Below are 13,770 nucleotides of genomic sequence, written 5' to 3' on the forward strand. Positions count from 1 at the left end.
AAGTTTCTCATGAAGCATGATCTGATTACAAGGGTGAGCAGCTGCATCAGGGCAATATATGCATATTTCTCTAACAAAGGTGAAATTATTTTTAAGGTCCAAGTTACTGATACCAACCGAAGGCTTCAAGATGCCGGCAAAGAGGTGAGAAAATGGCGCTTCCTACGTGCTTAATGAATACTTGTTGGGAACAACGTCCATCATTTAACTGTAATGTGCTTGAAAATATCCAAGGTGATCGCGCAAACGGAGGAAATAATCCAGTGTAGACTTCAGCAGAGGAATATTACAACAGTGGTTGAGAAGCTTCAGTTGTGTCTTCCAGGTGAGTCACAGAGATGTGGAGTACATGGCACTACTGAAGTTAGATGTATGCACATTTCAGCAGAATTGGTCTCATGTTTGTGGTTGCTTCCTGTGGTAGCCATCAAAAGGTAATGTGCGGCTATTCCATCTGTTATCCTTTACTCACTTTGTGTGGAAAGAAAAAAGACAGAAGAAGAGGTAGGCAAACACTGGCAGGCTGTAAATGGAAGTTGCCATTGTCTAGAACCCTGTAAAATTCCATGAATGAGGCAGGATGATTGCGTGATAAAAGCCTTGTCTGGGTCACACTTTTTAAAGCTAATGTCATTGCGGACTCAAATGGGATCTTTATATTGTATTCGCTTCTATTAGTTCTGTTCTTATTGCATATATGCAGGATATTAGTGAGAAGCTGTGGATGAAGATGACGTCTTAATCGATATAAGATATAATCACGCGGAGTCGAATGGCGTTAGCCATTATTGCTGCTGAAATTAGAAACTTCAAAGTGAAGCTTCAAATTCTTCACATAGCCTGTTTTCCCGAATCACCTTTTCTGGATATTTGCACATTGCTCTTTTCAATACGCCAGTGTTCTCCCACATGGTGTATTATTTATAAAGACTGCTCCTGCAGATAACAGTGGCCTTCTTTTGTTGTATATTTGCTGTAACTTGCGAGGATTACAGTAGGTGGTACTGTTGGCATATAATGCACTATCCCCAATAACTAAGAATACATAGGGATACCCTGAAGGTTTTTAGAAGTTCGCTTAATGACTAAATTGAGAAAACTCTGGCAAGGTTGGGTTGAGATAGGCTTGAAGATGTCGCTTTTTTCTTGTTTTTCTAGATGGCTCATTGCCCCTCACCTTCACTCCTCCCAGCCTCTGTTACATTACCTTACATTTTGATCACTTTCTTTTATCCTTGCCTTATAAAAATTTCCTGAGACAGAGTGTATTTTATATAAAACTGAATCTATGGAGGATATATGCATTTTGGAATGTTTACATGTTTTGTAAATAGGATTTATGAATTTTAATACCTTTATTTATACAGTACTGGAGATGTACAGCAAATTAAAAGAGCAGATGAATGTAAAAAGGTAAGTGAAACCCTTTTTAACAGAAGTATAACTATTTAATGAATGGGTTCATCCACTTGTCTTCTACAATTACTGATAGAATGGTAAAGACTGGTCAAGACATATAATGAATCTTGGTCTGGTCATTGTATTCTTTTCATGTCTTTGTTTCATGTCTGTCATTACAAATGAACAGATGTTGTGAGAAAAATAAAGCATTTTCTGGGACTTAATGATTGCCTTGAAAAAATGAGCTTTATTTTCAACAGTGTGAAATGCAATGAAAATGTTTAAGTTTGGTTTTGTAATGGCTTTTATAATAGGATTATACTTTAGCATTTTAAAATGAGCTATGAATAAGTGGTATATCATAAAAACAGCAAGGAAGTATTCATAGCTCATTAATATTTTCCTTCGGCTTCACTTTTGTGTATGATTACATGGGAGTAAATCCCATTGAACACCATGGGGCTGACTTCTGAATAAATATGTTTAGGATTGCACTGTTAAGCTTTCAAACGACATTCTAAACAAATGTATACTTCTCAAAAAGAAAAGAGAGAAAATTAACTCTCTCTCTCTACCTTTTATACATTATTGATGTCTGTTGTTAAAACCCAATTAGTATTTAATGCAATTGCTAAAGCTATAACTCTGGTTGAGATATGTGTTATAAAGCACATCCTTAGATCTATCAATTTGGCTACTTACCTCTATGGTGAATATTCTCGCTTTTTTAATATAATCAGAATAAATTTTGGTAAGTGGCTGCTTGGGTATGAAGGCAGCTTATCTGAATGCCAATTTGGGGGCTTTTTTTAATATTTTCCTATTTGCTTCTCAAAGATTTCCCTTTTTCTTTTGAGTTTCTGAAAGTCTGTCTTTTAAAATGTAGCTACAGTAGTGCTGATCTTCTTTTCTGTGTCATTGATTAAAAAATAGGAAACCAGTAGAAGCATCTCTAACTGTTAATTAAGATGCTGTGCATTACGCATAATCATAATACGGCACTGTAGCTACTAGACTGCTCTAATTTCACACTGATTGCAAGCCCTCCAAATTTTCATGGATGAAAACAGGGATACTCCTGTGCATGCGTGGGGGGGGGGGGGGGCTAGGGGCAGAGTTGGGCAGTCAAGCAGTGTGGCCGCCTTGGACAATGGTGAGGCCAGTACAAGCCAGACTGAAATGTACCACAATAGTGAGGCAAGCTGCATAGGATACATGGCAAAACAAATACATAAAATACATGTGTAGCCCTTGGGTAAGAACCCAAAGACAGTTTGAGTCTAGGATTTTTGTTTGTTTGTTTGCTTTCATGTTTGATTCTGACTTGAGCCCCCACCAGGAAAACCTAGGGCCTCAGTTTGGATGTTTGGGTAGCCGTCTCTTCTCTAGCCCTCCGCCCCCAAACACTCTCGCATATGCACACTTGAGCTATGGTCAAGCAACAGTACTTATTCAGATTAGCAAGTATTTGTTCCTTTCAGCCCCTACTTTTATTTGTATGAGACTGTCTCTATTAAGAATCTATGGCCATGATGGCAGAGGAAAATGGGAGTTGTAGTCCAATGCCGGGCTGTGTCACAATTTTGTTTAGATTATATTCCAATAAAAAGTTCAATAAAATATATACATCTGTTCAGTGTTTCTTTAAACCTTGACAATGTTCCTCCCCCACTCTTTTTACCCCACAGATATTATTCTGCCTTAAAAACTATGGAACAGCTCGAAAATATATACTTTCCTAGAGTTAGTCAGTATCGATTTTGTCAGATAATGACTGAAAATCTTCCAAGACTTCGTGAGGAAATAAAAGAAATTTCCATGTCAGACCTTAAAGACTTCCTGGAGAGTATTCGGAAGCATTCAGATAAAATAGGTGAAACTGCAATGAAACAGGTAAATTTATTGAGATCTAAGCATGTTATTAAACATTAATTCTCAACTATGTTTTTGATGGCATTCATGCGCTCAGTGGGCCTTGCATGATGAAGGCCCTTCCATATGTGCTTCTGATACAGTTGCTCCACCTAAATGCCTCAGTTGTGTAAAGTTTTCCCCACGTTTTTTGAAGTGTAGGAATCACATGGATCAGACCTACGAGACGTACCTATGTCATATTGACTTTAGGTCATAGGAGGAGAGGCATGCATCTCTCTTCCATTTGTCAAAGACCTGGTGGATGTATGAAATCATTTAGAAAAACAAAAGTGTGATACAGATATATTGCAAAATAACGACATGCTGTATGGAATAAAGTGTTATTTTGCCTTTACTCTTTCTCCAGTGCCTTTTTTAAAATTGTAAAAGGGTGGAATTAGGCCTGACTACAGCAGATCTTGTTTTCCAGTGTGGGTTGTGCTAAATGACTATAAAGTGGTGTGGGTGGGTGGGAATTTTCATGCAGATAAGCAGTGAGTGGGAAGGTTGCTTAACCCTTCATCTGCCCACCACTTGTTTCTGTCTGTAGTCCATCCTTAAAACGCTTTATTCTCTGTTTGGTTCCAAGACCACAAAGAGTCTGGTTATGGAGCAGTGGCAGGGAAGAAGCAGTGGGTGAAGGAAGAATTCACCCACCTCCCACTTGCTGAGGTGTTAATTCAAATCGCCCACCACATTCCCACTTTTACACACATCCAGCTGCCTTTCTTTGAAGACAGAGATTTCCACAGTCACATCTATTTCTGCTCAGCTGAAAAATGCTGAGGTCTTGTGTGATTTTGTTGGATCCAACTGAAGAGCTATGTGACAAGCTGCATTATGCCCCTTTGGTCATTGTGTGTGTCTGTTTTAGGACCATAGATGAAACTTTGTGTGATCTTATTGTACTTAGTATATGTTTTGCTAATACAGGCACAGCAGCAGAAAACCTTTAATACTGCTCTCCAGAAGCAGAACCATCTCCGCTATGGGAGGAATGTGTATGTAAATAATGATGGAATTCCAGAACCAAGGAATGAAATTGTTTCAAAGCAAAATTTTGAAGAAGAAGAAGAACATGAAGATGAGGTATTTCGGTAGCAAAGACTTATTGTTTATTTTAATTCCAAAATCCATATTAGTGTACTATCTTCATTAGGCCAACTAAAAGTTCACAAAAAATGTATAAGCTTTCGAGATCTTGCACATGGTTTATTATTTTTTGGTTTGGCCTAATAAAGGTATTGGACCAATACAGATTTTGAAATTTTTCTTACGTGCTTCCTTAATTTCCCTCCTTTATTTTAATGTTGTTCCTATAGTACAGCCCCGGGAAACAACCTTCAAATAGGCAGAAGGCTGAAGTACATGAAATGGCTTTCTGACATAGGCAAGGGTCACTCAAGAGACAAGTTCACATGACATGCTAAGCCACCCTGAGAGTAAGTCATGGTTGGTTGGCCCTAACTCCTGACAGACGATTGCCTACTTGGTGGCTTACTTCTCCTTCAGCCCCTCTTAGTTCTCCCAGCTGCTGCTGGCATGTATCCCAGGGGCCTTTACAGCATAAATCCTCATTTCCTCGTTCCCTACATCAGCACTCTTTCTGCCATTCGTCTGTTGGGGTTCTGAGGGAAACTCCCTCCCCCTCCCCATCAGATTGTCAAGGAGATTTACCTTTCTGAGCACTTATGAATGAATGTGAGAACATGTATGGAGTTTTACATTTCTTTTTGTGGTCTTGCGCAAGTTCGCAAGAGTGCCTGTCCGCTATTGAGCTCAGCATATCCATTGCCTCCTTTTATCAATGTCCTTCTCAGTTTCATCCTCCATTTTGGCACTTCCCAGGTGATACCACCCCTCCACATCAGATCACAAAATCGAAATAATTTTCTAAAGCCTTCTGAACATGGAAATGTACTTGCAGGGGTTTTTTTGTGGTGCGTGTGTGTGTCTTGCTCAAGTGCATACTGATATCCTCTTCTTGTCAATGTCCTTGAAAATTCGGCGGTTTCCTTGCTAGCGAGCATGTTGTTTAAAAGGCAGCATCATGTTCTACTGAAGTCAGAGCAGCCACTTGTCAAGAGCCTTCTCTCCTGCAGCTACCAGCCACTTTTGGCTCTCCCCCTTGCTCCTTTGTGGTTGTCGCTTCATAGAATAGTAGAGTTGGAAGGGGCCTATAAGGCCATCGAGTCCAACCCCCAGCTCAATGCAGGAATCCACCCTAAAGCATACTTGACAGATGGTTGTCCAGCTGCCTCTTGAATGCCTCTAGTGTGGGAGAGCCCACAACCTCCCTAGGTAACTAGTTCCATTGTCATACTGCTCTAACAGTGTCGAAGTTTTTCCTGATGTCCAGCTGGAATCTGGCTTCCTGTAACTTGAGCCCGTTATTCCGTGTCCTGCACTCTGGGATGATCAAGAAGAGATCCTGGCCCTCCTCTGTGTGACAACCTTTTAAGTATTTGAAGGGTGCTCTCATGTCTCCCCTCAATCTTCTCTTTACTGGTCTGCATATACATATGGGTTACAGAGCAGTGAGCAGGATCATTAAACATATGCAAATGTCTAGGTAAATCAGTAAAATAGAGGTGGAAATTACACAAGCATTGCAGAGCAGTAAAACTGAGGGGAAAATTTCATAAATGTCCTAGCAGCAGACATTCACTCCTGCGCACAGGTGCAGGACTGAAAATAAAATTTTTAAAATTCAAACGCATTCAGAACGCTCTCTGGTGTTCTTTCTTTTTGATTTTTAGGAGCACAGGGTAGAAGGCACTGAGAAGGAATGAAGGAAGAGGGTGGCGGCACTTGTCAGATTGCAAGGAGCAGTGGGAGGTTTTGCTGCTCTTGCCAGATGGCTCTCGAGCCATTTCCAACAACCCATACTAAAATTTCTCTGCTGAGTTTAGATGCCTCAAAAAGCCATCCTGAGAACAAGCTAGCCTAAGCCATCCTACTATAAGCCATGAGTGCTCTGGGTTGCTTTTTGTGAAAAACAACCCATGATAGAAATCATGCTAAGCCACCCTGCAACTATCCACAGTAACAAACCGCCATGGCTTAGAGTGACATGCAAACCAACCCAGTGTATATGTGATAGCCTAATGGAACAGCTGACTTTTTCCTTTTGAGCAACTCTTTCCCCTGCCCTGTTGAGACTCTTAAAACTCTCCTCTGTTTTCAAAAGCAGTTTCCCCACCTGAAATGGGATTGGGGAAGAAAGCCACTGGGCTCACCAAACTGTTTCGTAATTCTTTGGATTATGGCCATTATATTTACCCTATGACGAAAGAGTGGGAAAATACTTGGTGAATGTAATTCCGGTGATTTTGATTTGGTTTAACAATTGTATGCTGTTATTTCACAAACAAGTGTGTAATTGGAGTGGTTCACAACATGAATAGATATATGGAATGGGGAAGGAATTTGTTCAGATTACATCTTAATGTGAACATACCAAATTTGCACCTCCTGAACCAATACACAAACCAAAATGTCTTTATACTTTAATATTCCCATATTCTGGATTGTAATGCAATTCTCCAAGTCTGTGTATTAGGGGAAAGTGTGTTCCACAAATCATATATTAATGAAAATGTACACAAACAAATAAGTTATAATCGAGGAAAACTGCTTCCAAAAATGTATATGTTAAGCAAAATTCCATTAAAGATGTGAATATTAGGAGAAATGCAGAATGTATATTGAAGTAAAAATGAGAAATGCATGTAATTCCCATACATTTAGATACTGTGGTTTTGGTTACTACCACCATTTTTTCCTTTTCATTCTTTATGAGAAGCCTAAAAATCCATAAGCCTGGCGTCACTACTTTCTAATGCATGGATGGGGCATGTGTGGCCTTCCAGAAGTTGATGGACTAACTCCCATCAACTCACACCATTGGCTGTGCAGCCTAGGACTGATAGGCATTGCAGTCGAACATCTGGAGGGCGATATGTTTCCCACACCTATTCTAATCTGTACCTTGATCAGTAACAGAATGTTGTAGATATTGTCCTTAATAATTTCATCGCAGTCTCCATTTTCTTCTTCCTACAGGTTTTGACAGCTCATGATCTAGTAGATTTCTCTCCTGTTTATAGATGCTTGCATATTTACTCAGTTCTGGTATGTATATAATTCTTTTTTTTTTTTGTCTTTTGTACTTCTCTTATACTTTATGTTTAATCTTTTTGTGTGTGGAGGGGAAAAATGAGTTCTAAATTTCCTAAAACTATTGCCAGCTATTTTAATAGAAATCTATCTGCATTCTAAAAATAACTGTCGATGTGCTGTTTCTTTACCATTTTTATACTGCTCAATAGCCAAAGCTCTTTGGGCGGTTTATGAACATTTAAACCCTAAAAATACATAATATAAAACCAATGTACAAAAATATAATAACCTTAAAACAATCAACAGTAAATTCCAGGACTCATTAAAAACCTTAGCTGCTGTCAAGATGCCTTGGAGTAGAGAATAGTCTTAACCTGGTGCAGAAAAGCTGACAATGTTTATTTATTTATTTATTTAATTACATTTATATACCGCCCCCAGCCGAAGCTCTCTGGGCGGTTTACAACATTTTAAAATAGTAAACATTAAAAGTATACAATTTAAAAACACACACACACACACACACACACACACACACACACACACATAAAAACAGTATAAAAACAACAGTATCCATTTAAAAACAACAATTGTGGGGTCCATTAAAAACAAACTTAACGTTGTTAAATGCTGTTAAAATGCTGTTAAAAATGCCTGGGAGAAGAGAAGAGAAAATGTTGGCACCAGGAGGGCCTCTCTTGGGAGAGCGTTCCATAATTGGAGGGCCACCACCGAGAATGACTCTCTCACTTATTACCATCCTCTGAATCTAAGTTCATACTTGGAAAAAATCTACTTAGAAGCATCTAGATTAGGAACTCAGTAAAGATATTGTATTTCTAATGCTATGTGCTCAGCATAAACTGTTCATTGCAGTTATGTGACTTATTTATTTTAATTAGCAGTCGCAGTAGTCTAAACTGGGACCGTAGCAGGAAAGGCAGTTTAACCCTTTATTCACACCATGGTCTTAATCCAGATACTGATGTTTTTATGTTTCTGATGGTTTTTAAATTTTGTATACTTTTTTAACGTTTGCTGTTTTTAACTTTTGTAAACTGCCCAGAGAGCTTCGACTATGGGGTGGTATATAAATGAAATAAATAAATAAATAATTCTCAGTCCTGCAGCTGCTATTTACTTCTTCTTTTTTTAAAAATGTAACTGCTAGGTACATGACTATCATCATATCTAGTTTGGTCATAATAGTAAGTGTTAACACTGTGGTTCATTATTATTTGCATTTTTATACCGCCCAAAGCCGAAGCTCCCTGGACAGTTCACAAAAACTAAAACCATTCAAAGTATAAAACAAATAGTATAAAAACGGTCTAAGGAGAAGGAGGTGACTGCTGAAGTCCCCTTAAAACATGAAGCTTGAGTTGCATCTGTGTTCATTAGACAGGAGAGAAATATATTATATGAAATGAAGACTTACATTTTTTTAAAGCGCTATTTATCTTGAACCTTTGGGGAAAGGCCATGTTAGAAAACACAAATAAGCTATATAAGGAGCCATTAGCAGCAGGGTCTTGCTATCATTTCAAGTGGAAAGCAACTTTCCATGGATCTCAGCAACTGGTTTGGCAGGTGAGTCAGACCTGTTGTTACCCAGCTTAGAGAACCTTGGGTACAGAGGGTGCAGATAGCAAATGGCTGTGCTAAAAGGAAGTGGATTTGAAAACGTCAGAGGTGCGGCTGGTGGCCCCTTTCCATATTTATACAGCCATGGATCATCTCGGAGACTGGGCAGTGGGATGACATGCTTCTTCTCCCCCAGCCTCTGTTCTGGCATGTAAAATAGCTGAAGGTTAGGGAAATGGTCAGCAATTCTGCGGACTTTTCCCAACAGGGGAAAAGCCTGTCTGCTACAGAATCTGCAAGTCGGATTCATAAAAATCTGAACTCATTTGTTCTGTTGTAGATTTCTTCAACATCCGTAGCAGGCACTAATAGAAAGTACTATAGTTCTCTTGATCTAATAAAGTAAACCACCAGCTTTGCCTATAGAGCTTGCATTTTTAATAAACATTTAATAATTGTTGGATTTTGAGGAAGTCATCTGTGAGTATTGGTTCTGTTGTTCACATTTGCATTTTCTTACTACAGTGTACCATTTTACTTTGAATTTACTAATCAGTTGAAATGTAAATAAGTTGGCTAACCACAAGAGTACTAAATCTGAATGTGAGCAGTTTAGAGGGTTTTTTCCTACTTACATGAAAATTACATTGCATTTAGTATATAGATGAGTCAATTGTGTTGTGGTTTTAAGTAGACAGATGGTTCTCTCTGAATGAATTGTCTTGAAGAAAAAATGGCCCCATCACTCGGAGATTTTTGTATAATGTAGTAAAAAGAAGTCCAATTGTAGATATTTTATTATAAAGAAAATAGAAAATTGCAGAAGTTGCTACAAAATAGAAGTTAATGCTAAATATTAAATCAAAACTTAATAATATTATTCATGAACTATTAGGGAGACTTAAAATTACAGCAGAAATGCATGTTGCATTGCAATTTTTTGTAATTTGAATAAGTTAAGTAAGTTAATAATTTAAAAATAAAATGCGAAATTTCTTGGGGCTGCGTAGAGGGTCTGAAAGTCCCATGGTGGATGTGAGGTGGCGCTGCATCGATTACATGTTGCAGCAGCCACCTCTCAGCTATCGTAGGGCTTTCCCATGAAGCTGTGACTTTAAAAAGTAGGGACTTAACCTGACTTTTCCCCCCAGAGGAGGTGATTACAGCTCATCTGCCATCTATCCTTGCTCCGGAGTTGTTATTTATTATTATTATTATTATTATTATTATTATTATTATTATTATTAACATTTATATACCGCCCCATAGCTGAAGCTCTCTGGGCGATTTACAGCAAGATGTTCCCGGGCGGATAGCGATTCCTGATTGGTTGCTGCCCACCCAGCTAAAGGGCAGGAGGCAGGCACAGTGAGCCAGTGGCTGCTGGAAACTCAACGTCCTCCTCCATCAGGATTAGCTGCCACCACCCCGAACGAAAGAAAGCATAGGGTTTTGCTTAAGGCAGCAGCAACCCAGCACCATATAGGCAGCTTCTTCTAAAATACTGATAGAAATACAAGGCCACATTGAAGTATTTTTTTTCTTGTCCAATATGCCAGTGGGGTATTTTTTATTGTTTAATGCCCCATTGAAGTGTTAGTTTTAATTACTATCGAAGTGGCACAAACTAAGGTTTCTTCTGTACTCTTCTTAAACAGACAACTTAAAAAATAAAATATTTTTCTACTTCCAAAGAAGAAGCAACCCAATGTTGTCTAGATGTTTTACAACTTTTGTCTCAGGTGAACTTTTGTCTCAGGTGAACTTCACAAGCTAAAAGCAACATCAGCATTAAATCATGATTCTGAAGGAACATTTTCAAAATGAATTTGCTATAAGTTTTTTGTTTGCACTGATAGTACATATTTCAGGTTATTACAATTCCACAATTAAAATACAAGCTGTTGCTTTAAAATTAGGAAAGAAAAGGCACTTTTATTTATGTACAGGAGTGGGCAACTTGGTTTGGCCTCCAGATGTTTTGGCCCATAACTCCCATGATCCCTCATCATTGCCCAGAGTCAACTTGTGTCCCATTTTCCACTTTATCTACAGTGGCAGCCGCTGCTTTGGTCGCTCTTGTCAAGGGACTCTGTAGTCTCCAAAAATAATCAACTGTGTGCAATGAAATAGTCAACCGTGCCCGACACAAGACACCATAACCAATGGTTGTTCAAATAATCAACTCTGCACAGTGTTGGCCAGTTCAGCCAAATAACCAACTGTGGTGTGAAAAAGTCCTGACAGACAACATAATAACCAACCATTGACTATTTAACCCACTGTTGGTTATCATGTTGTCTGAACCCAGTCAGTTTGTTATTCACATGCTTGTAGAGATAAATTTGAAAATACTAGTGGGAGCAAGTAAACAGTAAGCCTTGGTTAATTGTTTCTCAGCTCTAATGATTTTAGTCCATTTGCCAATGTGTTTGCCTTTTAGGTGCCTTTTATTTATTTATTTTAGTTCAGAATACTTTCCCCCCGTTTTTAATTTCAGCGTCAGAGGGTTGGACGCAGTTCTAGTCATTCTTTGAGTAGAGCCATTGAAATCAACAGGACAAGTTAGTTATGACCAAGTTGACCCTCTGAAATCAATGGGACTTTAATCTAACTATGACTAAATCTAGATCTAACCCTAGAGTCTGCACTAACCGTCTTTTTAAACATTGTGTTTTCTTTTGGCAAAACATATTCATTCCAACTTCAAATTAGTTAGGGCTTGCAAGTTGAGGCTCTCTTTACTGCGTAAGTTGGTCCTTTCCAGTTCTAGGATGAGAAGTGAGAGCTTTGGCTATTGGGCGGTATAAAAATGTAATAAATAAAATAAATAAGTAATAATAATAATAAGTGAAACCTTCTAGTTGTGCCTGAGTGTGTTTTGTTGAACCAATAAAAATGTGCTGCGGTGGGAATAAAGAAAACAATTATAATCTGCACTTAAGTTGCATATACAGGTGTGTGTGTGCGTGCACATGCCTGAAAAAAGCAAAAATTTATCAGAAGTGTTTGTGTATTTTTTCCCCTTTAGGGTGATGCAGAGACATTTGAGAACTACTATAGAAAACAGAGAAGGAAACAAGCAAGACTCGTGTTACAGCCACAGTCAAACATGGTACTCAACTTATTTAAAAAAGAAGGGAAAGATTAGTCTGTTTTATACTTATGCAGTGGTTCGCTTAACTTCACCGTTAAATGGTTGTTTCTCTTCTTAAAGCATGAAACAGTAGAAGGCTACAGAAGATACTTCAGTCAAATTGTAGGGTAAGTTCCAAAATATGGGTACAGTTTTAGTCGTAAGCTGTATTTGTGCCTGACTTCTGGTTGCTGCCGTATTAAGGACAGCTCCAGATGTTGCAAGATACCAGGGAGAAGGGGAACAGTCAACGGTGAGTAATTTGCACTCTCTCCACCCCCCACCCTGCAAATCCTGTAATGGCTTAAGCTTCCTTGAAAGCAAATCCTGTGGGGGTCTCCAGTGCAAAAAGCCTGCTCTTGTCTTAGTGTGGTTTTCTTCCCTGGCACTGCTGGGAATTGTCACTATTATCTGTCTATCGCTACAATATGGCAGATCACCCATGCTGAAACTCTACAAAGAATGCCTAACTTTCTAGAAAGCCAAGCCAAGCCAGGGGAAAACAAGATCAAGTAGTATACAACTAAAAAGCAAGTATCCTACCAGTTTGGCTTGCATACAACAGCTATGATAGCAGTTTCAGGCCTAAAACTAAGCAGAAATATTTACTCTTTTCCCAGAGAGCTACAAGTTGAATAATGTAGATAAAATATCCAGTGATTTTCACATACCTTCAAGAAGCAGTAGGCTAAACCATTGGGCCCACCTACATTTCTTTCACACTATTTTTTTATATTCATTGCACAGCACACATTGTTAGACTTGCGCCTTGTATCGGAGAAATTGGTCCTCCCCCACCCCTGCTCCCTGAGCTTCATTAGAGAGAGTAGTAGTACGACTGCTAGTATAGCTCCGATACTTCTTTCTAGTCAATTGATGGAGGGTGACTTTCTCCATGAACTGCTTTATATAACCTCCCCCACACCTAGCAGGATGAATATTCTGCAAATATTCCATACAAATCCGTGAGAATATTCAGATTTCTTCTATGAACTCGGGCTGTATTTCAGCGCTTTTATAAGCGATACTATTTGTGAGAAAGAGAGAGAAATCTGACCGTATAAATTTATATCTTAAGAGAACAATGATTATTCCACTATCAACTATTTTGTGTTCATTCAGTTTTTTTGTAGTGGAAGATCACATTTTACATGTAACACAAGGACTGATAACAAGAGCTTACACTGATGAACTTTGGAACATGGCACTTTCAAAGATTATTGCTGTCCTTAGAACTCATTCGGTAAGTGAACAGGCTTTGTGAAGATGTCCTTTAAGTTCATTTACTAAAGGAACTTTTCAGTTGTGTTTAGAGGAAGGATAATGTCAAAGTGGGGGTGGGACTACAGATCTATCGTTGTGAGGGTTTTTTGTAATTAAAAATTGCTCAGATTTGGGGGAGAGCCTGCCAAGCTTTTGTTTGTCCCAACAGTATCAGGCTGTGAGCCACAGCCGCCGGCTATCTGCATAATCCTCCACCGATTTACCACTCCCTGGGTCTACCAAACTGTGCCCTTAGTCCGGCAGTTTAGAATATGCAGAGTTAATCTGCTGTTATTATTGCAATCCGTCCTAATTAGTTTCAACTGACCTCTTCATTAGATCAGATTGAA

The 13,770-nt window shown here is 38.8% G+C and overlaps 1 protein-coding gene across 7 annotated transcripts in view; it reads left to right on the top strand.

Annotated features, from left to right (window-relative positions):
• EXOC6 (exocyst complex component 6) overlaps nucleotides 1-13,770 on the top strand; it is a 111,953-nt gene that overhangs the window by 30,136 nt on the left and 68,047 nt on the right. For all 7 annotated transcript variants that reach the window (XM_063132873.1, XM_063132868.1, XM_063132870.1 and 4 more), the window contains exons 3-11: nucleotides 97-144; nucleotides 235-325; nucleotides 1,368-1,413; nucleotides 3,090-3,294; nucleotides 4,249-4,404; nucleotides 7,381-7,449; nucleotides 12,053-12,136; nucleotides 12,239-12,285; nucleotides 13,280-13,400. In XM_063132873.1, coding sequence (XP_062988943.1) covers nucleotides 97-144; nucleotides 235-325; nucleotides 1,368-1,413; nucleotides 3,090-3,294; nucleotides 4,249-4,404; nucleotides 7,381-7,449; nucleotides 12,053-12,136; nucleotides 12,239-12,285; nucleotides 13,280-13,400 — 867 coding nt within the window. The remainder of the gene's footprint in view (nucleotides 1-96; nucleotides 145-234; nucleotides 326-1,367; nucleotides 1,414-3,089; nucleotides 3,295-4,248; nucleotides 4,405-7,380; nucleotides 7,450-12,052; nucleotides 12,137-12,238; nucleotides 12,286-13,279; nucleotides 13,401-13,770) is intronic.

The sequence above is a fragment of the Elgaria multicarinata genome, chromosome 8, assembly GCF_023053635.1.
Source record: "Elgaria multicarinata webbii isolate HBS135686 ecotype San Diego chromosome 8, rElgMul1.1.pri, whole genome shotgun sequence".
NCBI classification, from domain to species: Eukaryota; Metazoa; Chordata; class Lepidosauria; order Squamata; family Anguidae; genus Elgaria; species Elgaria multicarinata.